This window comes from Oncorhynchus keta, chromosome 29, assembly GCF_023373465.1.
Source record: "Oncorhynchus keta strain PuntledgeMale-10-30-2019 chromosome 29, Oket_V2, whole genome shotgun sequence".
NCBI lineage: Eukaryota > Metazoa > Chordata > Actinopteri > Salmoniformes > Salmonidae > Oncorhynchus > Oncorhynchus keta.
The window spans coordinates 29,844,410-29,870,900 of record NC_068449.1 but is presented as its reverse complement, the minus strand read 5'-3'; the positions used below and the strand labels follow the sequence as shown (position 1 = coordinate 29,870,900).

The 26,491-nt window shown below is 44.5% G+C and overlaps 1 protein-coding gene across 1 annotated transcript in view; it reads right to left on the bottom strand.

Annotated features, from left to right (window-relative positions):
* LOC118362690 (ral GTPase-activating protein subunit alpha-1) overlaps nucleotides 1-26,491 on the bottom strand; it is a 73,580-nt gene that overhangs the window by 34,541 nt on the left and 12,548 nt on the right. Inside the window, 28 exon segments of the mRNA XM_035743232.2 lie at nucleotides 1,442-1,500; nucleotides 2,207-2,332; nucleotides 3,660-3,788; nucleotides 3,884-4,039; nucleotides 4,239-4,337; nucleotides 4,513-4,706; nucleotides 4,800-4,958; nucleotides 5,149-5,331; nucleotides 5,491-5,707; nucleotides 5,906-6,030; nucleotides 7,517-9,001; nucleotides 9,883-10,023; nucleotides 10,726-10,902; nucleotides 11,042-11,109; nucleotides 11,269-11,438; nucleotides 11,842-11,965; nucleotides 12,267-12,415; nucleotides 12,560-12,631; nucleotides 12,871-13,053; nucleotides 15,189-15,446; nucleotides 15,888-16,102; nucleotides 16,545-16,683; nucleotides 20,097-20,212; nucleotides 20,443-20,620; nucleotides 20,854-20,897; nucleotides 21,444-21,501; nucleotides 22,753-22,802; nucleotides 22,893-23,003. Of these exon segments, the coding sequence (XP_035599125.2) occupies nucleotides 1,442-1,500; nucleotides 2,207-2,332; nucleotides 3,660-3,788; nucleotides 3,884-4,039; nucleotides 4,239-4,337; nucleotides 4,513-4,706; nucleotides 4,800-4,958; nucleotides 5,149-5,331; nucleotides 5,491-5,707; nucleotides 5,906-6,030; nucleotides 7,517-9,001; nucleotides 9,883-10,023; nucleotides 10,726-10,902; nucleotides 11,042-11,109; nucleotides 11,269-11,438; nucleotides 11,842-11,965; nucleotides 12,267-12,415; nucleotides 12,560-12,631; nucleotides 12,871-13,053; nucleotides 15,189-15,446; nucleotides 15,888-16,102; nucleotides 16,545-16,683; nucleotides 20,097-20,212; nucleotides 20,443-20,620; nucleotides 20,854-20,897; nucleotides 21,444-21,501; nucleotides 22,753-22,802; nucleotides 22,893-23,003 (5,185 nt within the window).

Here is a 26,491-nt window from a genome sequence, read left to right as displayed (position 1 = left end):
AAGAGGAACTCTGGAGCTCTGTCAAAGTGAACATCAGGTTCTTGGTCACCTCCATGACCAAGGTCCTTCTCCCCCGATTTCTCAGTTTGGCCGTGCGGCAAGCTCCAGAAATTGTATTGGTGGTTCCAAACTTCTTCCATTTAAGAATGATGGATGCCACTGTGTTCTTGGGGACCTTCAATACGGCAAAAGAAATGTGGTACCCTTCCCCAGATCTGTGCCTCCACACAATCCTGTCTCGAAGCTCTACGGACCATTCCTTGGACCTCATGGATTGGTTTTTGATCTGACATGCAATGTCAACTGTGGGACCTTATGTAGACAGGTGTGTGGCTTTCCAAATCATGTCCAACCAATTGAATATATATTAAGGTGGACTCCTATCAAGTTGTAGAAACATTTCAAGGATGATCAATGGAAACAGGATGCACCTGAGCTCAATTTCGAGTCTCATAGCAAAGGGTCTGAATGCTTATGTAAATAAGGTATCCGTTAATTTTTAATACATTTGCAAAGATTTCTAAAAACCTGTTTTCACAGTCATTATGTGGTATTGTGTGTAGATTGATGAGGAAAAACATTAATTTAATCCATTTTAGAACAAGGCTGTAACGTAACAAAACGTGGAAAAGGGGAAGGGGTCTGAATACATTCCAAATGCAATGTAAACGCTTAATCAACTGGTAATGTCATTGTCAGTCTGACCTTGTATGAGACGAACAGGGACAATGTGCTGTGTAGACTACAGTATAACCAAGGACTGTTTTAAATGTCACCACAGACAAAACAGTGACACCCTCCTCCCCATTCCCTCACGTCCAGCCCCCCAGGTCTCTCAGTATTTAGCTGTCTAACACCGTGGCACGGACACCCAAACTAGCACCTCTTTCACAGAGGGGGCCCGGTCCTGCAGAAGACAGAGACTGTCCACCAAATAGAACCCTGTCCACCAAATAGAAACCTATTCCATATAAAGTGTCAAATTTCTAACCAGGGCCCATAGGGCTCTGGTCAAAAGTAGTGCACTATATAGAGAATAGGGTTCCATTTGGGACACAGAAGGCAGCAAGGGGAGTACACTACTCCTCACTCCCCCATAAGCCTACAGTCAGTGGATTACTTCAGATGACACTTGTCTTAATCTGTCTGTCTGGCTAGGTTATAGTATGGATGACCAGACAAATCTGACAGCATTGATTATTTCCCCCTCCAAAACCCCAGCTCTCATGGCCTATTGTCTGCCACAACCATTATCACCATTATTATTACATTAATCTACTGGGCAGATGTCTTCCTCAGGTCAGAGAGACAAAGACTGCTTTACTGTCATATGCTAGTAATCTACCTCACAACTGTCTATGTATGTTTTCGTATAATCTATGTCAGTGATGTAAATGTTGATTGTCGTTTAATTCAAGAGCTCGAGACGTGAGAAAAATACCTGGCTGGGGCTGAAGGCTCATCTCTTGCTGAACTCAGGATGTGTTTGATGATGTGTTCCTAAAACAGAGAACAGAGTCAATCAATCGACAGATGAATGTACGAATCAGACGGTTTTATTCCCCGGGCTCCAGCAAAATCTGTAGGTCTGCTGAAAACACAGATGCACACACATACAAAACAGACTCCCTATTGGCTGAATTAACCAGTGCTTTGTCATTCATAGCCAGACCCAGGCTATCAGATGCCATCGTGTGAAATTCTCTGTCCAAATATGAAACGCTCTCATGCATGGAATTAGCTCTTTAACCAGCAATCAACCAAAAGCGGCCCAATAACAACAAGGTCCTGTGAATGGGCGCCTGTGGCATAGCTAATCACCCATTAGAGAGTTAGCTAGGCTGGCGTTGATGCTCCCTCAGCACCACAGGGATAGAAAAAAAAAAAAAAGGTAATTAGGTTTAATGTGTGTTTGATACAACATCAAACAGTATGTGGGTTAGGTGGTCTAACGGTTACTGGTGATTAGTGATGCCACCTCCAGGTCATTAATGCCCCTGTCAGTATTGGTAATAAACTCAACGCCCACTTCCCTTTGACAAACTCTGTCCCCCTCCTATATTTTCAATATACCCCTCTCTCTGACCATCTTGTAAAATGGTACAAAATGACCACTTCTCTGGAACCGGTTACTACAGGTTGAAGCAATAGAGTAAAGCAGGTTGAAGACAAGAGTTAAGCAACCACCCTACATGAGGACAGTTACCTTGACGTCTCTGAACTTGGTCATGACCACGTCAGCGGTGGTGGGGTGCAGGGCGGGCAGCTCCTCATACAGGTTAGGGAAACACACCAGAGAACCCAGCAGGATCTGAGCCTCCACCCGCGGGGCCTGACAGACGGACAGACGGGGTGTCAACTCACATCCACTGTTTAAATCCATATCACAACACTATCCTTTGCAATCCAGTCATGGGCAAACAGAAGATGACGGTGTTGAAACAGACTATCGAACTGTACTGGGGGTCAGTGTAGCGTGGTGCATTCAGAAGTGTGTCAAGATCACTTTCACAGTCAAAAAGCAAGCCGAGATCTACCAATAATAATAATAATAATATATGCCATTTAGCAGACGCTTTTATCCAAAGCGACTTACAGTCATGTGTGCATACATTCTACGTATGGGTGGTCCCGGGGATCGAACCCACTACCCTGGCGTTACAAGCGCCATGCTCTACCAACTGAGCTACAGAAGGACCACTCAGATTGATATATTTTTTCATATATACTTAAAAGAAATGTAACATGAACCTAATAGAAACAGTTCTGTAGGAATGAGGTTTGGGCAGTAGGCCAAATAGATTATCACAGCATATTGGCTATACACCTGGCAATATTGTTATTCTCAAACCATATTATATTTAAAAACTAGAGCTTCGATAACAAAATAGAATTCCCAGTTGGATCCCATCACAAGCCTGTCAATCTACTACCACCAATCTACCATGCTGAAGCCTGCCTACGGTTGACTATGCACTTGAATGAGAAGCGCGCTTCAATTACCAAAAATTGCTCTACTTAATTGTGGCCAGCAAAACTGTTTTTAACACGCGATTGCCTTTAGAATTGTTGCGCAATGATTGGGCTTATAAAAGTACGTTTCACTTCACAATAACAGCACTTACAGTTGACCGAGGCAGCTCTGGAAAGGTGGCATCCCATGACGGTGCCATGTTGAAAATCACTGCGCTCTTCAGTAAGGCCATTCTACTGCCAATGTTTGTCTACGGAGATTGCATGGCTGTGCGCTTGATTTTATACACCTGTCAGCAAGAGGTGTGGCTGAAATAGCCCAATCCACTCATTTGAAGGGCTGCCCACATACTTTTGTATAAATAGTGTACTACATAGCCTACTCCGGCTGTAAAGTGGTGCCATTAACTCAAAATTGAGATGTGATAAATTATATATTCACAGACAGCTGTAACTCCCCTCTCTGTCAGAATGTCACAATAATAATGTTTTGTATTTTTATTGTGAACCAAAAACTAAAGTGACCAGCTAAAACAATTCATTGGCGCCCAAGCTAAGACTTAAAAACTGGTGTCGCACTGCCAAGTCAAAGGGTCGCAAATGAGTATGTTTTGGTGACAGTTTTGCACCCTGATAATTTGTGTGTATATGGAATCAGAGAGGGTGAATGGTGGTGATGTTCTCACGTTTAGCGAAGAGCAGGCTGTGACTCTGCTGGCTGCGATGATAAAGTCCAGGATGAGCATGGTGGCCCCGGGAAGGCCGACGCAGAAGAACCGAGGAGAACAGTGCTTAATGATGGTATTCACTATGTCCTGAGAAACACAGAGAGTGAGAGTGTTAGAGAGAGAAGGAGACCAATATTCACCATGACGCGCGGAGATTGGCAGATTGCCACACACAAACACACCTGGTCGACATGCATGAGGCCACAGTGCATGATGTTGTAGAAGTGTGTGAGGAAGTCAGAGTTGGGCGATACGTCCTGCCTCCTCTTCATGATCTTACAGATGAGCTTGTAGGCGTGCAGCTTCCCCTGTTTGTACCTCTCAGTCAGCATGGTCGCCTGTACAGTGAACAACAAGCAGTCACAGATACAAGAGTAGAAGTATAACTTTGTCCACTTTTACATCAGGGTCATGGTAAAAAATAATGTTCGCTGGCATCTGCGCATTTGTTTCCCTGAAATCCAGAGGATAACGTGTGAAGAAGTGAAGTGACTTTTCCAGAACGGATTATATAAGGGAACGGTGAGAGGTACGAACTTTGAAGAGCCAGGGGGTGAGGATCCGAAGGGGAGGGATGAGGACCGGGGGAGGAGGAGACGACTGGTTGTCCAGAGAGATCCCCAGATTATCTCTGATCTGATGCGAGAAAGAGAGAGAGAGAGACACACAATGAATGATAGAGGCGGAGAGAGAGAGAGTGAGTGAATGTCATGAGTGAGTGTCTTGTGTGAACCAGTCTGATGTGTGACGCGATCTAAGGGCCTGTCAATGTATGGAATACACAGTCGGATTGGCTCCCATGATTCCCTACCTTGGCCAGGTTCTGCCACAGCTCACAGAGGTAGTCAAAGACCTGCGCGTGGATCTCTGGGTCCTTAATGGTGTTCACATCTCCCAGAATGCCTAGCATTCTCCGCCACATCACCGTGGCAACGTCAGCGTGCCAACCGGTCAGCGAGCCACCAGCCATCACACTGGAGTCCTCTGTAGGGAACTCACTGGTTTCTGAGAGGATAGAAGAAGGATGGCACTTTTAGTATCCAAAAAGGCTGAGTGTGTTGTGCGTTAGGTGATGAGAGCAGTGTGTATGTGTATTACCCAGGTCATCTGGAGTCTGTCCTACAGAGTGATGTAGTTTCTCATCCAGCTGCAGGTCCTTGTGCTGCAGTGCTACATGTTCAGCGGTCAGCGTGGCTGGGGACGGGGTCTGAGAGCGGGAACCCCCCAGAGAATGCATCGGTGACGCACTCTCTGAACCTGGAGGGAGTCACAAACAAAGGAATATCATTAATTAGGTAGTAATAATAGTTGATTGGATTTAATCCATATTTTTCCAGATGATTCAAGTGATTTTGTTAAGTAGGAAAGTCACTAAGTTGTAGAAAAGGATGAGAGATGTGGACATTGAAAGGTCATGCATTCTGATTTGTTGATCTGCAGCTCTGACCTGTGATGGTGACGGTATCTGCAGACAGGCCAAGCTGGCTCAGACTACTGGTCTCTGAGTCAATGTGCAGGGTGGTGAGGCTGGACAGCTCCTGTTCCTCTGCAGTCTGGGGTACTCCTCCCAGGCTAGTGTTATCCTGGTCCAACGACCCCGCACCAACGCCATCTGGACCAAAGCTGAAATCTAACAGCGCCACAACGGTCAGAGAAAGTAGTCCTCCTCCAGCATGTCAAGAGCAAGCTACAATCCACTCTAACACACTCCACTACTATGTTACTTAGTTACACCGCCATGTTTCTTTACACTGTGAGCGAGCAGCAACCGTGGTGATGTCAGACTTACTTTCAAACTTGCAGTTGGCATACTGGAAGGCGTTAAATGAATCCGATTGGCTGTCGGAGCTGATTAAGTCGCTGCTGCTGCCACTGGCGGGGGAGGTCCACTCGGAGGGCACGCCGGGGTCGTCCACGGGTCGTGTGGAGTTCTGACGGTTCAGGAGTTCTGGCAGGTCCTTAGGGATCTCCAGACTACCGGGGCTGCTGCCACGCCTGGTCATACCCTGCAAAGAGAGGTAGACAGGACATGTGAGTGAGAGAAAGGGGTAGAGCGAAGATAGTACTCTGATGTTAGGAATAAAGTTAACACTCAGGGAGCATGAGATGAGGACATTCACTTACTCACTCAGCTGATAAACTAAGTGTGCGTGTGTGAGAGCATGAGCTAAATCGAGAAAATAGAGAATAGAACGGCGACTTACAGAGGTGCCTCCCGCTCGCAGACGCTCTTGGATAAACTCGTCCATCAGGTCGCCAAAGTTTTGGCTGCTGTTGCCTGCGTCACTGGACACAGGCCGCATCTTCTGACAAGTTTCCTCTTTGTTGGCTGTGTTCAGGCAGAGAGCAAAGGACATGCACGTCACCCCACCGTTCTAGATACAGACGCACACAGCACGACAACTACTAGCATACAGATCAACACAATAGCATTGGGGGGGAAAACAATCTTGAACGCATGTTCTTCCTATAGGCTGTGGAGAATGTTAAGTTCAGAAATGTGTGCCTGTGTAAAAGTATCAGTCCATACAGTAAGGTGACGGTGGTGTTGTATGTGATGTTATATAGAGAATAAGAATTAAGGTAACTGATGCACAAAGCTCAACAGAACAACCTTAAAGAAAAGCCAACCAACACAACAGGGTACAACCAGTGAAGCAATGCAGGAGTTACTCACATGCATTCCCAGAGAGAGAGGCCATGAGTACAGCACACCACAGAACAGAGATTAGTCAAGCTACGTTAACTCAACTGTGGTTAGGTGAGAGGGTAGCCAGTGTGTTAACTGGGTAGCCAAGAGGTACTGAAAGATGAGGCAGCATACACAGAAAAAGGCCATGACACATTATTAAAACAGAGTGGTAGTGGTTATTATATGTACTTTTTCTCTCCGTTGGGCTGGATTGTCAGAGAGAAGCAGAGAGCAAAGAGTTTGTCCCCATCACGCACTGAGACTTTCTCTGGTTAATCTGAGCTTCCAAATTGGTTCTAGTTCTAGTGACCTGACATTTTTTTTTAAAGTGTCTACTGCCCTAAGCCACTAAATCTTTGCGTTAACTGTTAAAATAGTATCAGTAAAACCAAGGGGAAGAAAAAAGAAGAGACATGGGACTTTGCAGTAGTGTGTCATTGAGGTGACTCAAGAGGACCCAGCTTAAAGCTTTCCTGCCAGTTGGTGGTGCTGAAATCCTATTCTCCATCAGAAGGGCTATACTGCCTCCACCTGGTTGGAGGTAAAATGACATGTCAGAGCATCAGCGCAGACTAGAGGACAGACACATTTCCCAGGCTAATGTTCCTTGTATAAATGAAAGCAATGGACTTCAGAGGACATTATAATGCTACACTGTGTGTGTTATATGTCAATGTATTATTGTAAATTAGTTAGCCTGTTTTGGCCTGATGAGATTGTAGAATTGACCAGTGTGTGTGCGCAGTGAATGTGTTGTGCTGTATGGTGTTGTGTGATCTGAGGAGGACATGTGAGGCCGCATGCAGCATCCAGGGAGGGAAGGGGAGGGGCAGCAGAGATTTAGTCCCAGAAGCTGGAGGAAGAAGAGGAGGAGGGGGGAGCCGTCCCAGGAGAGGAAGGGGGGCCTTCGGTTCTTTTTTTGGATTGTGTCAGCTACAGTACTTTAAAACAGGAAACACAAAAAAAAGCTTCAATTCAATCCACATTCAGCAAAAAACTGTTAATTAAAAACGGAAAAGACGGAGGAGATAGAACGGTGATGCTTTGTGTTTTTGTTTTGTCGTTTTGTTTTCCATGTTGTGGTAGTGCCTTGGAGCACAGCAACGCAACTGAAGTCTCTCACCTGGTGCTTTTCTTCCAAAATAGCCCAATACATGAGTGTACAGGTCCCTCAGGGGCGCCTCTGTGGCCCCGCCGGGGGCTTTGCTGTGCCGCTGGGGAGACGCTGAGCCGGAGGCGTGGGCCTTGGGCTTGGAGAGAGCATGGACCACAGATTTATACACACCGCCCAACAGAGCCCCCTGCTGCTGCCGAGAGGGACTGATCCCCGATTCCGCATCCTGGGATCTGGACCGGGTCCCACGGGGCCGAAGGGCAGAGCGCCCAAGACGGACACGCCCTTGCCCTGTCGCATGACCCCCCACTCCACTGGCCTCCCCATCAGGCTGCTCCCCGTTTCCGCTCACCCCCTCCCCTCCTGACCTCTCTTTACCCTTTGACCCACCCACTCCTGCCCCTCCAGACCCCCCCACTCCTACAGAGTGGCTGCTGAAGTGGCTGAGGCGGCGCAGCCTGGTCCTCCAGTGGGCCTCCTTGGAGTCTAGAGGGTTGTGGAACTGGACAGACTCTGTGGAGGGCCGGAAACTGACGTGCACCCCTCCCCCGTGGTGCTTTTTGAGCTTGCCCCGGACCAACCTGGGCTTGAGGGAATGGTGGAGAGAATGGGACTGCTGCCGGGGCTGAGGGGCTTGTAGGCCTGAACCTCCTGTCTCGTTATTATACTCACACTCTGTGGCATCCTGCCTAACCAAGTGGGGCTCTCCCCTATTCTCTGTGCTTTGAGGAGTTACCTGCTGGTCTAGACTAGAGCACCCCCTGCTGGCCAGCTCCCAGTCATCACTCTGCTCCAGACACTCATAAATGCTCCTCTCAGGAGGCTGCTGCTCTGCCTCTGCACTGTCCTCCTCTGCTGAGTCCAAGCTGCTCTGCTGCCTTACCTGGACCTGTCTCCTGACCTGCTGTGACCCTGACTGTACCGTCACAGCCACAGTGCTACCTTCCACAGCCTCACTAGGGCCCCTCCTCTCCCCCCCTCCACCTCCCTCCTCCAGGCTTCTTTGCATCAGATACTCCCTGAGAGAGCTAAGCAGGTCCTCCTCCCCCTCAGTCTCCCCCTCCTCCTCTCTCTCAGAGGACTGGGTGAGGGTGGAGGAGAAGGAGGTTCCACCACACGTCCAGTCAGGGGCAAGGGGGCGGGGGCCTATCATCTGCCACAGGTGGTCATAGATGCTATCCCCCACCTCCAGAGAGGCCACGCTGCTGCCTAGGGTAGTGGGGGGTTTGGGGGGGTGCAGGGCGTGGTGTTGGGGGACAGAGACAGCAGTGGTGGGGTGAGAGGGGGGACTGTCAGGGACAGGAAGTGCACCTTTGACCCTCTCGGCGATGAAGGGCTCCATGATGTCGGAGGCGCTGCTGCTACGGGGGAGCGTGGACACCTGGGGATCCAGGTCGCAAGACGCCGAAAACAACTCCGAAGCCGGGGTATCCTCGCTCTGGGAGCAGTGGCGGATCCTGGGGGTCCGAGATGCCATCGGGGGATCGTCCATGTCTGGACAGAGAGAGGGGGGCACAGAGCACAGCTCACTGGAGATGGGTCCTACTAACTCTACATGCAGGAAATACAGCGATGGGAATGGAAACAGTAACATACACAACAATGTGGTCCAGCGATATGATCTTATATAGTTTGCAGACATGTCCATATGCAGCTTCTGTGGGCATTGTCAAATCAAATCAATTGCATGTCTATAATTGCCTATACATCTAATATATGTGTATAGGATTAGAGGATCAGATGGTAGAAGGTAGGTGAGCTTGTATCAATGGTTTATTCTAACCCAATATCGCTGGAACCAGGAGCACCAAACGTGTTATGTATGCATGTTCACGGATACAAAAACAATGGTACACAAAACATGGCAAAAACAGCATTCCTTTTCATGGTTAACAAATGAATATTTCAGTTGCATCAAATAATATCCATATCAAAAGACAAAACAGCTGCCACAGAGGAAAAAGACTAATTAGAATACATCAATAATAGCAAATGAGAATTCATCCAAAAATCAGCTCAGGGTTGACAATATCTGTCATTTGGAGCAGATGTCATCAAAACCATACAATGATAGGGAATAGGGAGGCACCCCAAACCACATGCAGAACAAACACTTTTTTTTTTTTTTTTACTTTAAAAACACCCCCAGATTCTTGGCCTGAGAGAAATATCCTTTCAGTTGTTTATGAAATGGTGTGGCAGCAAACAAGAGCCCCCAAGACGAGCAGGCTGTGTGGAGTCGCAAGCATAGAAAACATTGCATACACACATATGCAAAGGCAGACAAGAAGTACACACAGATAGTGAATGAAGAAGTGAAGTTGGTAGAGATGCAGATAAAGACACAGGTACAGGCGTAGAGTAGTGGGCTCTACCTGCCAGCTTGTCAGCTAGGGGAGTGAGGACAGAGTCAGGCAGGAGAGGGTGGTGGTGATGGACGAGGACAGGGGCACTTTTAGCGCTGCGGATAAAGGCTTGGGACAGGAGGCTGTCGCCCGTAGAGCAGCTACGCAGGGCTGAGGGACGGATGGCCGCCAAAGAGAGGAGAGAGAAGGGAGGAGAGGAAGGAGAGAAAGGAGGGAGAAGAGTTGAAAGAACGGGGGGGGGGAAGAGAATAAAAGAACAGTAGGGGTCATCAAATAGAGGGACAGAGGAAATGGATAGAAAAGGGTGGAGTTTAGAAACAAGGGGAAGTTAAAAAGGGGGAAAGGAGGAAGGAGAGAAGGTGAGAAAGTGAGGGGAAAAAGTGAAGACGGTGACAGCAAGGTAGAGAGCAGTGACCTTCAGAGAGAGGAGGACAAGGAAAAGGCAAAGGTGACAAGCTGCTGTGTGGAGGCAGGTGGCTGTCTGTCTGTGTGGTTGTCTGTCTGCTTGTCTGTCTCTCAGGAGCCAGGTCACAGAGCCCTCCGTAAGCCAACGAAATCCTCCTGCTCAGTTTAACGATTCTTCACTGGAGGACGCCTACACAGTACCGATTTCCCATTTCAATGATTATGTATAAATATCTAAAATAGGAATAACTTGCCTTGGTCAATTTGACGACAGTTAAATGGCAACATTGATCATCATACCAAAACCGTACAATGTACCATGTATAGATATACTGGAACCATTACATACAGCATTTTAAACATAAACACCTTGACACGAGGTTAAGACAACCAACCCTCCAGTATATAGACATGTAGTATGATAAATATGATGGCTGTGACACTAACCCCCAGTCTTCTGGCGTATGGTGTTCCTGGCCTTCTCCATGCCCGGAGAGCCAGCGGTGGTGGCACTGCGCTGCCTCATGGCTGCTGCCTGGCCGCTCCCACTCCCAGGCTGGTCCCTGCTCCAGCCCTTAGAGAACGAACGGTCCACAGCCATTTTCTGGCCCTCGTGAGCTCCCCCTAGTGACCCACACAGAAGGGAAAGATCGGGTACAGGTTGGTTCGTCTCTGTGGTGTTAAATAGAAAGGGAAAGAGAGGGAGAGCTAGAGAGAGTGGAAGCAGTGTGTCTCAGAGTGTAAAGCAGTGATAGAGTTCTACCTTTCCCTTTGTGTTTCTTCTGTTTCTGTTCGCTCAGCTTGTCCAGCGGCAGCTCGTTGAGGTCCAGACTGCAACATTTAAAAGGGGCCAGCACTCACTTAGATTCGGTTACAATTTCAACCTCTATTTTAATATTATTTTATTTTCAACGTGTCTTTTAACAAAACCCTTTGGCTTTTGCCTTCCTCAGTGCGTGTGTGCGAGCACACGTTCTCTTCTGTTTTTACCTGTACAGGTTGCGGGCCAGAACCTTGGTGAGTGTCTCCATGGTGAGGGACCACTCTGTGACCAGTTCCTCCCAGCAGGTGAGCGAGGACAGCACGGCCAGCAGGTCGTCCCACAGCTCCCTGGAGATGTACACGTTCAGGTTCCCCTTGATCCACGCCACTATCAGGGTCTACCAGAGGAAGAGGCAGAAAGACGAGCATGAAAAGGAGAAACGTCCTTCGCAAACTTCCCTTTGTTAGGTTTCATGCGGAGGACGTTTGTGGAGGTACCATGGCTCTTTCTCAAGGCTTTGCTCGATTCCTTGTGTCCTCCTCTTCCGTCATTTCCCAAATTATTTTCAAATTGTCAGTGGGAAGCAAGGTGAGGATTCAAGGAATCAAGAGAAGACCATTGAGAAAGCACCCTCATGTGGTTAGTCAGAGTGTGTGTCCCAAATGGTTCCGTCTTCCCAATATGGTGCACTAGTTTTGACATCAGCCCCATGGGCCCCTGGTGAAAAGTAGTGCACTATATAGGGAATAGGGAGTAATTTAGGGCACACACATGTATGTTGTGAGTGCTACGCTGGGTACCTGAAAGACTGCCCCGGCCAGTCTCCCTGAAAGGGTCATGTTCTTCTTGCCGTGGGGCATGATTGAGGGAGGTCTCTTCATCACACATTCGGTTACCCTCAGCAGGACCAGCAGGATCTGTTCCCTGCACAGACAGACGCACAGATAAGCAGATGCACCACAAATAAGAAGTGGTCACATAAGGATATGTTGCACAAAAAGTAGAAAGGCCCTACCTCTCCACCTTGGCCCTAACCCTTCTGTAGGTATAAGGAAAACATTTAAGCTCCCCCAATACACTGCTTATACCTGTCTAGACCCCTTAGATATGCAAACATTGAAGGGTTAGGGCTTATGGGAGTTGTGGGGAACAAATTGTGTCTGGCCGTAAATGTATGCTATGCTTCTTCATTAAAACCCATGGGCTGCTCGGTGTTGTGCTCTACCATGTCTTCTGGTCCATGGTTTCATGCATGACCAGGCTGCGGTAGATGTTAAGGACTCTCTTGCACATGTCAACATGTTCCTCTAGCAGCATCTTCAGCTCGTTGGCTGGTTCCAGCAGAAACACATTGGCCGAGTTGGTGACAAACACCTGGGGTGGAAGAGAGAGGGAGATGACGGTGTTGAAGAAAGGCATGGAACTGGACAGTACCGGATGGAAGTTAGTGATCGTTACATAATTACTTAATATGGTTGCCTATTGTGCATAATGTGTGAGTTGGCCAATAGAACATACCTGAAGAGTGGGCTGAACACCTGCATGCACACTGTACTCCAGCAGCTCTTTCTCAGACACTTTATTCACCCTCTGAGAGGACACAGAAAGAAGAGCAAATACACGACATATGTTAGACTGAGAGACCATGAAGACATGATGTAGCCTGTCTCCTTTGTCTTGAGGGTCGTGTTCATTACCAAATGTAAGAAAACGGGACTGAACCATGAGTGACTACCTGGACTCATTTTTTGTCTTTACTGTGCCCTAATTAATAGGTCCCTGGTGCATCCATCCTCACCCACCCATAGCCCTACATCTCCAGCCCTCACCTCTTCCTTCTCTGGGCCCTGCTGGGGTACAGGCTCCAGGTTAACCTCTCCGGCGGTGGAAAATATCCTCTCCTCCTCCGGCTCCTTCATAAACAAAGGTTTGTCCTCCTGGGCAAACCACTCCTGGTACACACGCACCACCTTCCTCATGGCTGCAGCCTCACACATTGGCAACAGGAAGGCCTGACGACAACACAACAACGTCACTGTGCTGGATTCAAATGGAGCAGACTTGTTTATCCTAGTGGCTCTCTGTGGAGCATACTGACCCACAATAACAGACTTTTACAGGGATATTTAGTGTGTGCTAGTATATGTAGGGTCGTTCCACAAAATGAGTCCCTTTTGTGTAGTGTAACTTTGATTTCACCTAATTTCAACATTGTCATGAACAGCACGTTCAACTTATTAAGAAAACATGTTGATTTCCCAATCTCATGAGGTTAAATAAATACAAAAATATAATATGTGCCTATTAAGTGTCAAATAAAGTAACCGGGTTGGCGATTTCATCTTAAATCTGCCATAAATCCCCTTGTGACATGGAAATGAAGCTTGTGTGCAACAGGGAGGGGAAATTGAATGCAAGCTTCACAATAGCTTTAATTTAAATTATTTTTTTTTACATTTCTAGCCTGTCTGTCTATCTATGAGTAATATGCTCGACCCACTCGGTTTTCCACCACCAAGAAAAAAAACTAAGACTAAAACCAGCTAACCTGCTTTTACACTATGATTTGACTATTAATGTTCAATGTTTTTTTGAAAACATATATTTTTTTAAATATATATATTTTTTAATCAGTTCATGTAACCTTAAAATGAGGGACAGGTTTTTGTGACCCTACAATGAAGCACGAATCACATTAAATAAATCTTTAGAAATTACTTTGTCAAAGCAACAAACAAGGGCTTTCCACTAACCTCGTTTCCATCCAGTTTTTATGCGAATAAAGTCATACCGAAAAAAGAAACAAATCTGTGATGGAAACAGGAAGTTTCGGTACGATTGTATAAATGCTGACAGATAATTTGTTCGTTCGACATGGTGGGATCTTTTTGTATCTGTAAAATGATTAAGTGAGAAAAGGCGGTGGCAACACCTTTATGTGCAAATATTGATATAAAAACAATCATATCAAAGTTAACCTGGAGTCACGCGATATGGTGTGTGGCCCTCCCACTACAACTTGGGAAACCATGCAGTTTATTAGGCTACAGAAGAAATAATTTATGATGAACTTCACAGTGTGGTGAAATTGCACAGTGATCTTGATGCTCATTTGCAAAAAAAATATTGAGGGTCTGATTCTGGTGACATGCTTGACTGACGATTGACAAATAAAACCCCATAATAATATAATCATCTTATTATGGAGACAAACCTACCTGCACAGCATTCTCGCACTGCATCTGCGAGCTGTTGCCTAGAGCGCACATACCAAGACCAAAGCAGGCACATTTGCTATATGCAGATTAACAAATCACGTACAGATTTTTCTTCTGCAGCAAGTCAGTTTGGTGGAAACAAACCACTGGTGGGAAAATGCACATATTTTCTTTATTTGGATTTTAGAATAGTCGCATGAAACCTAGCTAATGATTGTGTACATTAAGACATTTGGGGGTTAAGTATCTTAAAACCTTTCTAGAAGTCACAGAAAGGGCACAGAGGTACATGTCAAACTGCTGAATTTTGGCACTTTCGCAAGTTCTCATTCATATAAAGAAATCTGACTTACTGAATTTTCCATGTGGTTCATATTAAACGGCACTTCATTTAAAGCTGCAACATCTAACTTTTTGGGTGACATGAACAAATTCACATAGAAATGTGAGTAAAAGATCTGTCGTTCGCATTGAAAGCAGGTCTAAGAAGCAGTAAATCTGTTCTGTGCGCTATTCCTATGCTTCCCGTTCATAAATAGATTTTTTGCATCTTTTACTTTCAGTTTTGTACACCAGCTGAAAATACAACATTTTTGGTTTTGGGAAATATATTTCACAGCGGTTTAGATGGTACAATGATTCTTTAGACTGTCACGTAATCTGAAATTAGGGGAACAATTACAATTTTAGCAACCAGGTAATGGTCGGAGCTATTTCGGCGTAGTGCAGCTTTACTATAACAGGCTTTTACAATTCAATATCGGTGCACAATTTCTACTTAAAATATAAACAAGGGACCAAAACGGGATTTTTTTGGAATGACCCAGTAGTAGAAGAAATGTATTGATCTCAAGGACTAAAATTTTTTTTTTTTTTTTACAAACAGCATCAGCCAAACACAATGTACTGTGTGAGTAGGTGTGCTGTACCTGTCGGAAAATCTCAGTGATGAAGTTGACATTGGTCCTGGAGGAACAGAGGACTCTTCTCACAACCTCCATGTCAGTGAGGTGCTCCTCGTCCATACTACACAGGCTGGAGGAGCTGGGCTCCCTCTCTGTCAGGGTGGAGGTGTTGGAGTGGGACTGCTCCTTCTCACAACCTATCCCTCCATCCAGGCTGTCTGCCCTGGGGCCCAAGTCATCCCCTAGCCCATGTCCCCGCCCTGCCAGCCCAGCTGCTGCCCTCTTGGAGACAACCAGAGAAACACAATCATCAGTGACCACCGTACAGCTTCGATAAGGCCTGGCAAATATATATGTAACACAATGCATGTGTTGGAGATTCACTAGTATAACCCACAGACCGAGCAATATCACAACTGAAAAGCTGTCCCAGAGCCCGCGTTTAATGTGACGATATAATTATGCTAACTCTTCATACCTCTTAACTTCCCTCAAGTGTGATGCCTGCATGACCTACATAGATGTTTTTTGGCACACTCTCTCTATGATAACTAGACAGGGATGGAAAATATCGCATGGCATCAATTGTGGACCCGGGCTAGTAGAAATTGTTGTCCAGTAGCCCGGCTGCCATGTGCCCAAACGTTCCATCCATGTGCCTTGATACTATACATTGTGCTAACCCTGGCGAACTCTCCCCTCGGGTGTATATATAGTGATTACCTGGATGTTCTTTGGCACGCTCTCCCTCTCTCCGTCCACCCCGGGGATGTGTGTTCCAGTGTTGGAGCGTGGCTCCAGCCAGAAGGACACCAGCCAGCGGATGAAGATGACCCGGGCGTTGAGGAGGCTCTCCTTGGTACAGTACACTGCCTCGTTGGTCTCTGGGTCTTTCTTCACCACACTGTAGTAAGGCTTTGGTCTCATTGATGGAACGTCTGAGGGCGGACAGACAGAGAGGGTGAATAGAGAATAAGGATGTAACGCTAGTCCCCTTCTCACACCATTGTGCCACCCGTACTGTGCTGGCTCTGATATTTTCTTTCCGGCATGGTTTAAGCACATGGTCATATCAAATTGTATTGGTCGCGTACACGTATTTAGCAGATGTTATTGCGTTTGTCGCAAAATGCTTGTGTTCCTAGCTCCAAAGGTGCAGTCAAATCTAACAATACTCAACACATAAAGCTAAAATGAAAAGAATGAAGAAATATAGAAGTATTAGGACGAGCTACGTCGAAGAATGTATGTAACACGGCTCAGTAGTGTCAAAAAGGGTATCAATTGACTTCTATGCACACTGCACCACTATAGTATAATGCAAAACTAAAAATCAGTTTATGTTTGTTTCTCTCATACTAACTCAGATGTTCTCCTCACCCAGTATGGGATGGTACAAACTGGTCTCCTTGGAAAAGTTAGGGAATATGTGCGGCAGGTAATATTTTTTGAAGTTTCCAAACAGGAATGCGAAGCCCTTCTCGTGGTTATCTTTGCACTTCCACTCCAGACTCTTGGCCTGCAGGGTGTAAGACAACAACAGGGTGATTCTCATGAAATTGGCACTTGACAACAACAAAAAAACAAAAATAAATTCCTACCATAATACCTCGTGGATCACGATCTGTATTTATCGAATTCATAACTATGGTTATGTTTGCTGATCAGATATTATGCATTTTACAACTATTTCTACAACTACCGACGCCAAAATTATCATTACCACAAGTTTTTGAAGTCCAAAAAAGTTATCCGAATCAATTTCTAATATTTTTAACTTGTGATGGGGACATTAAAAGGCCAATAAAATGCGCAGCTGTCACACAGTATACTGAGGAGTATGTCTGTCTGTAATAAAGCCCTTTTGTGGGGAAAACTTTGTTATTGGCTGGGCCTGTCTCCCCAGTGGGTGGGTCTATGCCCTCCCAGGCCCAGTCATGTGAAATCCATACAGTGCATTCGGAAAGTATTCAGACCTGGACTTTTTCCACATTTTGTTACATTACAGACTAATTCTAAAATGGATTAAAGACAAACATTTCTTCATCAATCTACATACAGTACCTCAAAAAGACAAATCGAAAAAAGGTTTAGAAATCTTTCGCAAATTATAAAAAAAATAAGAAACAGAAATACCTTATCTACATAAGTATTCAGACCCTTTGCTAAGAGACTTGAAATTGAGGTCAGGTGCATCCAGTTTCCAATGACCATCCTTGAGATGTTTCTACAACTTGATTGGAGTCCACATGTGGTATATTCAATGGATTGGACATGATTTAGAAAGTCACACACCAGTCGATAAAGTCCCCCAGTTGACATTACATGTCAGAGCAAAAACCAAGCCATGAGGTTGAAGGAATTGTCCGTAGTGCTCTGAGACAGGATTGTGTCGAGGCACAGATCTGGGGAAGGTTACCAAAAAATTTCTGCAGCATTGATGGTCCCCAAGAACACAGTGGCCTCCATCATTCTTACATGGAAGAAGATTGGAACCACCAAGACTCTTCCTAGAGCTGGCTGCCCGGCCAAACTGAGGAATCAGGGAAGAAGGGCCTTGGTCAGGGAGGTGACCGAGAACCCGATGGTCACTCAAACAGAGCTCCAGAGTTCCTCTTTGGTGATGTAAGAATCTTCCAGAAGGACAACCATCTCTGCAGCACTCCACCAATCAGACCTAAATGGTAGAGTGGCCAGATGGAAGCCACTCCTCAGTAAAAAAAAAAAAAAAAAAAAAACTCTGACCATGAGAGACAAGATTCTCTAGTCAGATGAAACCAAGATTGAACTCTTTGGCCTGAATGCCAAGTGTCACACCTGGAGAAAAACCTGGCATCATCCAAAAGGTGAAGCATGGTAGTGGCAGCATCATGCTGTGGGGATGTTTCTCAGCGGCAGGGACTGGGAGACTAGTCAGGACCAAGGGAAAGATGAACAGAGCAATGTACAGAGAGATCCTTGATGAAAATCTGCTCCAGAGCATACAGGATCTGCAGAGAAGAATGTGAGAAACTCCAAATACAGGTGTGCCAAGTTTGTAGGATCATACCCAAGAAGACTCAAGGCTGTAATCACTGCCAAAGGTGCTTCAACAAAGTACTGAGTAAAGGGCTTGAATACTTATATAAATGTGATATTTCCGGGTTTATGATTTGTCATTATGCGGTATTGTGTGTAGATTGATGACAGGAAAAAAAGATTTAATCCATTTTAGAATAAGGCTTTAACATAAAATGTGAGAAAAGTCAAGGGGTCTGAATACATTCATTAGGGCCTAATGAATGTATTTATATTGACTGATTTCCTTAAATGAACTGTAACTCAGTTACAATTTCAAATATTTTAAATTGTTGCATGCTGTGTTTACATTTTTGTCCAGTGTACATTTAAAATGTATTTAGCCATTTCTCTATTTACAAAAACCTTTTGTGATTCTTGTCTGTTATAATAGCTTGTGTATAGATGTCATTTTTAATGGTGGGGTTGCCCTTTGCTGAAAACACAAACTCTAGATTGTGGCTTTATGTCAACTAAATGGGGTTTAAATACCCATATTTATTCACAACCCTTACTTAATCAAATTATTTTTTACAAAAAAATCTATACAATAGGCGTAAGCAGTTCTAGTAAATAATTGAGGTTACCAGCACAGTACACCCACTGATTATACCTTACTAGAATTAGCTTATTATCATTACCGAAATGAAGGTACTTATTACCAAAATTTACCTAAAAATGATCCAGTAATGAGAAAGTTGTGTTTCGGTAATGAGAGGCCCTTAGCTCAATCCGAAAGTAACAGGAGACAGCCATTATCAGTCAGCAAACAGTTGACCACATTACTAAAGCCCATTCATGCCTCCATGTTGGTAAGGTAATGGTTCTCTTTTTCCCCAAGTGGGTGTTTGAAAAAAAGATACTCATTCTGGAGACATATAAGTGAAGAAATGACATTAACTTGTGCTCATCTAAGGACTACTTCTCTAGAAGATGCATCATGGATAAAACTTTATTTATAAAAATAAAGCAACTTGTAAAAGTGTTACGGTATTGAGAAACATGACCAGACTTTTTTTACTTAAAAATTATAGTTTAATGTAAACTTCAACTAGTATACAATTTCTATGATTTATGGACAAACCACAGCAACATTGTGTTTTTCTAAAGTAAAATTGTATAAAATAACTGAAGAATTTAATCCGGACGCATTTCGTTAATGAGAATTTGGGGTGGAAATTTACAAAATTGGTGTATTTAAAATAAGACACTGTACCATAAACTAAGCACCTTAGCCTTCAGAATGATAGTTTTCTTAATCTATTTGCTACTGCCATGGTTACAACTGGTTTCATGAGAACACCCTCAACACAACAAGAGACTACTGTAAACAAAGAATAACAGACAGGATAAGAGACATGCAGGGAGAGGAGGCTTTGTCTGGGGAAAGCCACAGAGAGAGAAAGCAGCACAGCCATTAGCTCAGTGAGTGTGTGTCAGCGTACAGTACACTGCAGCGAAAGCATGCAGATGCAAAATGTAATGGTGGTCAGTGTGTTGCTTATTCCACTGTCCAACCTCCCCAAACTGAGGTTGAACCAGTGATCCTCTGCTTTGCAACACACGTGACCGTGCTCCTTGACAACGTTGTAATGGGTTGAGCCACCCAAAACGGTACTGATTGGATGGCTCCATCCGCAACATTTCAAGCTAGCAGTAGCAGGCCCTTACGGCAGGTTCTTAACTCCGTTACACAAGCTTATTTCAAATGACACAAGCTTATTTCAAATGACGTAAGCCACTTTTCAGGGGGTTACCACCGTTTGCGCTTGCAAACAGACAGAAGGCCATGTCAAAAGGCTTGCCGGTCAGTAGTAGGTAATGCTGCATCCACGCCAAGCATGTTAGCAGTGTTAGTAATAAAGGGAAGAGTACCTGGTTTACCATGTATTTCAGAAGAGCCTCCAGAAAGTATCCTGTGAGGTCTTCCTGGCCCTTATCCCCTGACTGTGGAGGAACCAGGGGACTGATCTCTTCTGGAGTCACTTGAGCTGAAGGAATGGAAGAAGGGAAGAGAAAGGAACAAATGCAGCAGAATCAACACCTTGAGAGGTACACCCACAGTTACGTGTTCAATAGTTTGGTACATGTATGACCATTAAATTTGAAATTGGTCATATCAGTTTGAATATGAAATAGTTGTTGGGTTGCCCTCAAGCTTCTTCCTAATAACATGTCACGAACAAGGTAACAGGTTTAGAAACAAAGCATTAATACTGACTCTCCTGAAGGCTGAGAGGAGGGTTCACCAGGTTGTCCAGGGTACGGGGTCCCAGCTCTGACTGAGGGGATGGGAAGCCTGGGATCAGACAGGCAAATATCCATAGCTGCTCTCTCAGTGCGTTACCCTGCAGGGCCTGCATCCATAACAGGAACAGACGCACACCCTCCCTTCGGATCTACAGGGGAGAAAGAGAGAGACCGTCAGGGACATACTCATAGAAATCGACTCTAGCCAGTCTATTTCTATGAGCATACCATTACCAAATGCCCACAGCAGTCAACACCATTGCAAAATAGGAAGAGAACAGAAAAACAGGAAGACTATTACAAAAACAAAAGTTGTACATCAATCAGAGGCAAGTTGGCTACTGGCTATGCTACTGACAAGTGAAGGACCAATCTGATATACCTTTAAAGAGTTCCCAGTGTGCAACAGCTTCTTTAGGATGAGGCCTGTGAGGGAAGAACAATTCACATCAACCAGAATATGAATAACCAGCAAGCCCCTCCCCCCCCAGTACTACAGCACATGTCAGAGTACTCGGTCAGACCTAGGAGACCCTAATCCCCAGGTCCATGGCATTCTCTGTCTTTCTCTGGGTGGCCTTTGTATCCAACTGCACAATGGTCTCAGTGCAGTGGAAAAGGAGAGACCACCTAGTGGAGGGGTGAGGAGAGGGCAGAGCTGCGCTGCGCTCTACTCTCCTTCCGTTCTCACTCCAAACGCATGTTACAAATCATGTAGGAAATCAATTTGCTACAGCCAGAACTAAGAGACATTGGCAAGGGAGGAGTGCGTGGGCCCAATACCCATGTAACTGGCCTAACCTGATTTCAAACACATGGGACAAAATGCCTGATTAGGTCAACAACAACAAAAAACACGCACTCCCACACACGGTAGCTGATAAAAACGTCCACACTCCCACACACGGTAGCTGATAAAAACGTCCACACTCACAATGGCACAACATGTACAAGGGCCTAGTATAAATGTACCTATGCTGTGGAACTGCCATCGTCCGTGTATTCGCTCTGGTAGGAGTTGCAGAATCTTCTGTAAACAGAACATAAATTACAACAGTCAGAAACGGTATTTAGGCCAGTGTCGGTATTACTACCGTGTTGAAACAAAATAATCCATCTTCGTTGTGGAATATATGGGCAATTATCCAAGTAGTCTGTCAGACGCCTCGCCTCTCCGTTATGGATGAGGTAACCAGCTAAGCGGTAGATATCTCAAGAAGAAGACAATGAGGCAACCTGGGAGAGGTGAGTTGAAGACACACCTTCCCATGGCCATCTTTGAAAGAAAGACGAGGGAGGGGTGAACATAAACCTACATTACAATAGTTTGTCTAATCCCACACATTTCAACACTCGAAACAGGCAGAGACCAGGACAGTAACTGAAAGGTTGCTGGTTCGAATCCCCGAGCCGACTAGGGGCACATCTGCTGATGTGCCCTTGAGCAAGGCACTTACCCCTAATTGCTCCTGTAAGTCGCTCTGGATAAGAGCGTCTGCTAAAAGACTACAATGTAAATGTACTTAAGTCCTGTCACTCTGACACTCAATTGGCAGTGATCTTAGTTGTGAGGTTTGTGTGTCATGTGCACATGATACAGCAGGTGTAAAACAGCACAGTGAAATGCTTACTTGCAAGCTCAACTGCAGCATGTGGACTTGGCCCTCCCTGTAAGGAGACTATGAAGATGTAATGCCACATGACTCATTCACACCCCATGTCAACTGATAAAAGGCCATTTGCGTTTTGGCAAACAGACCCATTTTGTTGGGACCAAAAACCAGCCTCTCAGTTCAACGCATGAGTCTATAAATATCACACACGTGCCTTAAACAACTAAGTCATCTTAAATACTTATTGTCAAAGTGTAAGATGTGAGATCATGTAGATCCTTGAAATCTAAATAGAATATCTCGCTACAAGCCTCGAGGCCTCAGTGAATGTAGCCTCCAGTCTAATAACATCCCGTGGCCAGGCATATGCCTGTATATGTGTGTTTCAATGGCTCCACACTCAAGGTCTGGGGGAGATTTCACACATGGGTATTGAGGAGTTGACAAACCAACTTTAGAAAACATTCAGAAGCACCCTAATCTCTGATTTACAGTAGCCTACACAATCACCTGCTTAGGCTAACCCTCCGTTACACCTACTCCATTCTACTTTCTAGGAATTCTGTGTATTCTGTGTATTATCGACCAATCAAATCAAATGCCATCACTCTCAAGAATTGTGACAGTAAGGACTACTATCCTAAATATTTCAGAAGTAACAGTCTTACCTCAAATATGAATAGAATGGAGTCAAGTTCTTCCCTTTGCGATTTGTGACCTACAAAAGAGAAGTGAATGTGAGGAAGTGGCTGAAACAATACCTGTGTCAGGCCAACCAACCAGAGTATTCTTGACCTGGTATTCTCACCTTTTTGTTTGAGACTGACTTCAATGGTGACAAAGTTCTCAAAGAACACATAGTAGATGTGAGAGTAGTACTGGTCAAAGAAGTGCTTCAGATCCCCCGACTCAGCATTTTCTGCAGAGAGAGTGAGAGAAAAAGCAAAAGAGCGCGATAGGGTCAGGTCACATGGTCAGAACAAGCTTGTGGCCCTACTGTAGCTATAACTTTACTTCGAAGTGGAGTCAGCCAGTCACTGCTTATTCTCAGTCATTTTCCCGCCCATTATCAATTACGTCAGAGCTATCCGCCTCGAGGGGCTATTAACCCAAATAAAGAACACAACACTTCCACAACAACGGTAGTGGTGGACAAACACTTAGCAATGTGACCTTGACATCGTAAGCCAAGGCTCAGAGAATACCGACTGACCGACGACTGTTTATGGTCTCATGTGACACACACAGACGGTGATAATAGGGGTGAACGCTCAGAGGCACCGGACCCCTGGCACTGTCCTGGCTGAGTGGGCACACACACACACACATCAGGGTTTCCATTAGCCGGTAATAGCTGGCTTTTGGACAATATTTTTTTTATGGAAAAGTCGATAAATAAAATTGCCGCCAGCAAATTGTCCGAGAGAAGAAGAAAAACATTAAATTGCGAAATAATATTTTTGACCTATTCATTGATGGAAATACATTTGACTGGTCATGCTTATCAGTTCATTTGCATAATTTGGGGGAATTAAATTGCCGTGTCTATAGACTACATATTCGTTATGTAGGCCATTTATCACATTTGTACAAAATCAGACAATTTCCATGGAGGCAATTATTTTACCATCCAGTAGCCAAATGCACAATCCTAGTCATATTAGCAACCCATGCTAGTTGTTACATATTGTATCTCACTTCTTTCTAAATTACTATTGGATGTTTTCATCTCTGTCACAGGAAACCGCTGACATGTGCCTGCGCTTTGACAACTGTGTTGTCCCATTAATTGCATTATGGAACAAACATTCATGCAAAGCCTACTGCCTTGTGCGCTTATGTGAAGAAATAATTTATCAACATTTTAAGCTAAATATTCCAATCTTGTGCATCCGACTCGTCGCTTTTTAACTTCTCTTTATGTAGCCTAGGCCTACTGGTTGTATGCTTTTGTCCCAGAGTCTGTTTGGAATTTCTTTCTCGACAAGCTGACCAACAGAATAGATACACTTTTCTACTATGGGGCATAGTCCATTGACAGAAGCTAGAGGTCAACCGATTATGATTTTTCAACGCCGGTACCGATTATTGGAGGACCAAATAAGCCGATACTGATTAATCGGCCGATTTTCTTTACTTGTAAATAATGACAATTACAACAATACTGAATGAACACTTATTTTAACTTAATATAATACATCAATAAAAACCATTTAGCCTCAAACAAATAATGAAACATGTTCAATTTGGTTTTAATAATGCAAAAATAAAGTGTTGGAGAAGTAAGTAATGCGCCATGTAAAATATGTGCCATGTAAAAAAGCTAATGTTTAAGTTCCTTGCTCAGAACATGAGAACATGTGAAAGTTGGGGGTTCCTTTTAACATGAGACTTCAATATTCAAATGTAAGATGTTTTAGGTTGTAGTTAATATAGTATTTATATGACTATTTCCCTCTCTACCATTTGTATTTCATATACCTTTGACTATTGGACGTTCTTATAGGCACTATAGTATTGCCAGTGTAACAGTATAGCTTCCGTCCCCCTCCTTGCACCTACCTGGGCTCGAACCAGGAACACATCGACATCAGTCACACTCGAAGCATCGTTACCCATCGCTCCACAAAAGCTGCGGCCCTTGCAGCGCAAGGGGAATAACTACTCCAAATCTAAAAGCGAGTGACGTTTGAAACAGTATTACCGCACACCCTGCTAACTAGCTAGCCATTTCACATTAGTTACACTAGCCATTAGGCTGATATGCTTGAAGTCACAAACAGCGCTGTGCTTGCGAAGAGTTGCGAAGTGCTGTTTGAATGAATGATTACGGGCCTGCTGCTGCTCAGTCAGACTGCTCTATCAAATCAGACTTAATTATAACATAATAACACACAGAAATACGAGATTTTGGTCATTAATATGATCGAAACCGGAAACTATCATTTCGAAAACAAAACGTATTATTTCAGTGAAATACGGAACCGTTCGGTATTTTATCGAACGGGTGGCATCCCTAAGTCTAAATGTTCTTGTTACATTGCACAAACTTCAATGTTAGTCATAATTCCGTAAAATTCTATCAAATTAGTTAGCAATGAGCCAGGCAGCCCAAACTGTTGCATATACCCTGACTCTGCGTGCAATGAACGCAAGAGAAGTGACACAATTTCACCTGGTTAATATTGCCTGCTAAACTGGAATAGTAAGTTATAACTAGTGATTATGATTGTTTTTTTATAAGATAAGTTTAATGCTAGCTAGCAATTTACCTTGGCTTCTACTGCATTCGCGTAACAGGCAGTATACTCGTGGAGTGCAATGGATAGAGCGTTGGACTAGTTAACTGTGCGGTTGCAAGACTGAAACTCCTGAGCTGACAAGGTGAAAATCTGTCGTTCTGCCCTTGAACAAGGCAGTTAACCCACAGTTCCTAGGCAGTCATTGAAAATAAGAAAGTTAAGAACACAGACTTGTCTAGTTAAATAAAAGGTCCAAAATGTTTTTTTTTTTATTATATTACACTAGAAAAAAATCATCGTAAATCGGCGCCCAAAAATACAGATTTCCAATTGTTATAAAAACTTGAAATCGGCCCTAATTAATCAGCCATTCCGATTAATCTACCTCTAACAGAGGCTACTTATTTTTCTGTTCGTAACTCATCTTGTTGGCTGAGAAAAAGTTAATGTGGACAGTTATTCTATTACCTTCAAAGTGCGCATCAGAATTCGGTAAGACGGATCGAACCGTACATTGCTGCATCCTCGACTTGCATGTTCTGTTAATATGAATTACTATAATCTAAATGTGATTTCTGCCATTCTGAGTACAGTTGGTGGATGCCGTAATCTGGTTATGGGGTCAGGTACATTTCTCAAAATGTCCAGTAAATTAAAATGCTGTCTGTCAAATGTCCGGTGCCACATTTTGCCAACGGAAACCTTGACACACATATACACACAGATCATAGGGAGAGAAGCCCAGAGGCTTCTGGCTGAGTGTCAGATGGTCAGTATAACAACGAATTAGCCTTGAGGATCTGCCTGCTGCCTATCCAAAATTAATTTACACACTAATCAGCCAGGGAGGGTCTTGTGGAGGACGTTGCCAGGACAGTGTTGAGAAGCTTGCCAGTGGGAAAACACTACAGGAAAAGGGAGACACATGGAAGCATCCGTACTCCCTTTCTTTCCAGTCTTACGGAACACTGGAGAATCTCAGCGAAGAGGCTTTTAAATCCCCCGTGACATGATTTTCCCCTGTAATCCTGAACAGACCCAGAGAGGAGAGGATGGATGAATCAGGAAGAGAGGATGTGTGATTTAGCTAACCTTTTGTAAAATGCTTCCAACAGTCATTTTTTTCCTCGTCCGAATAATTAGAAAAATACTAGGCCTACAGCAG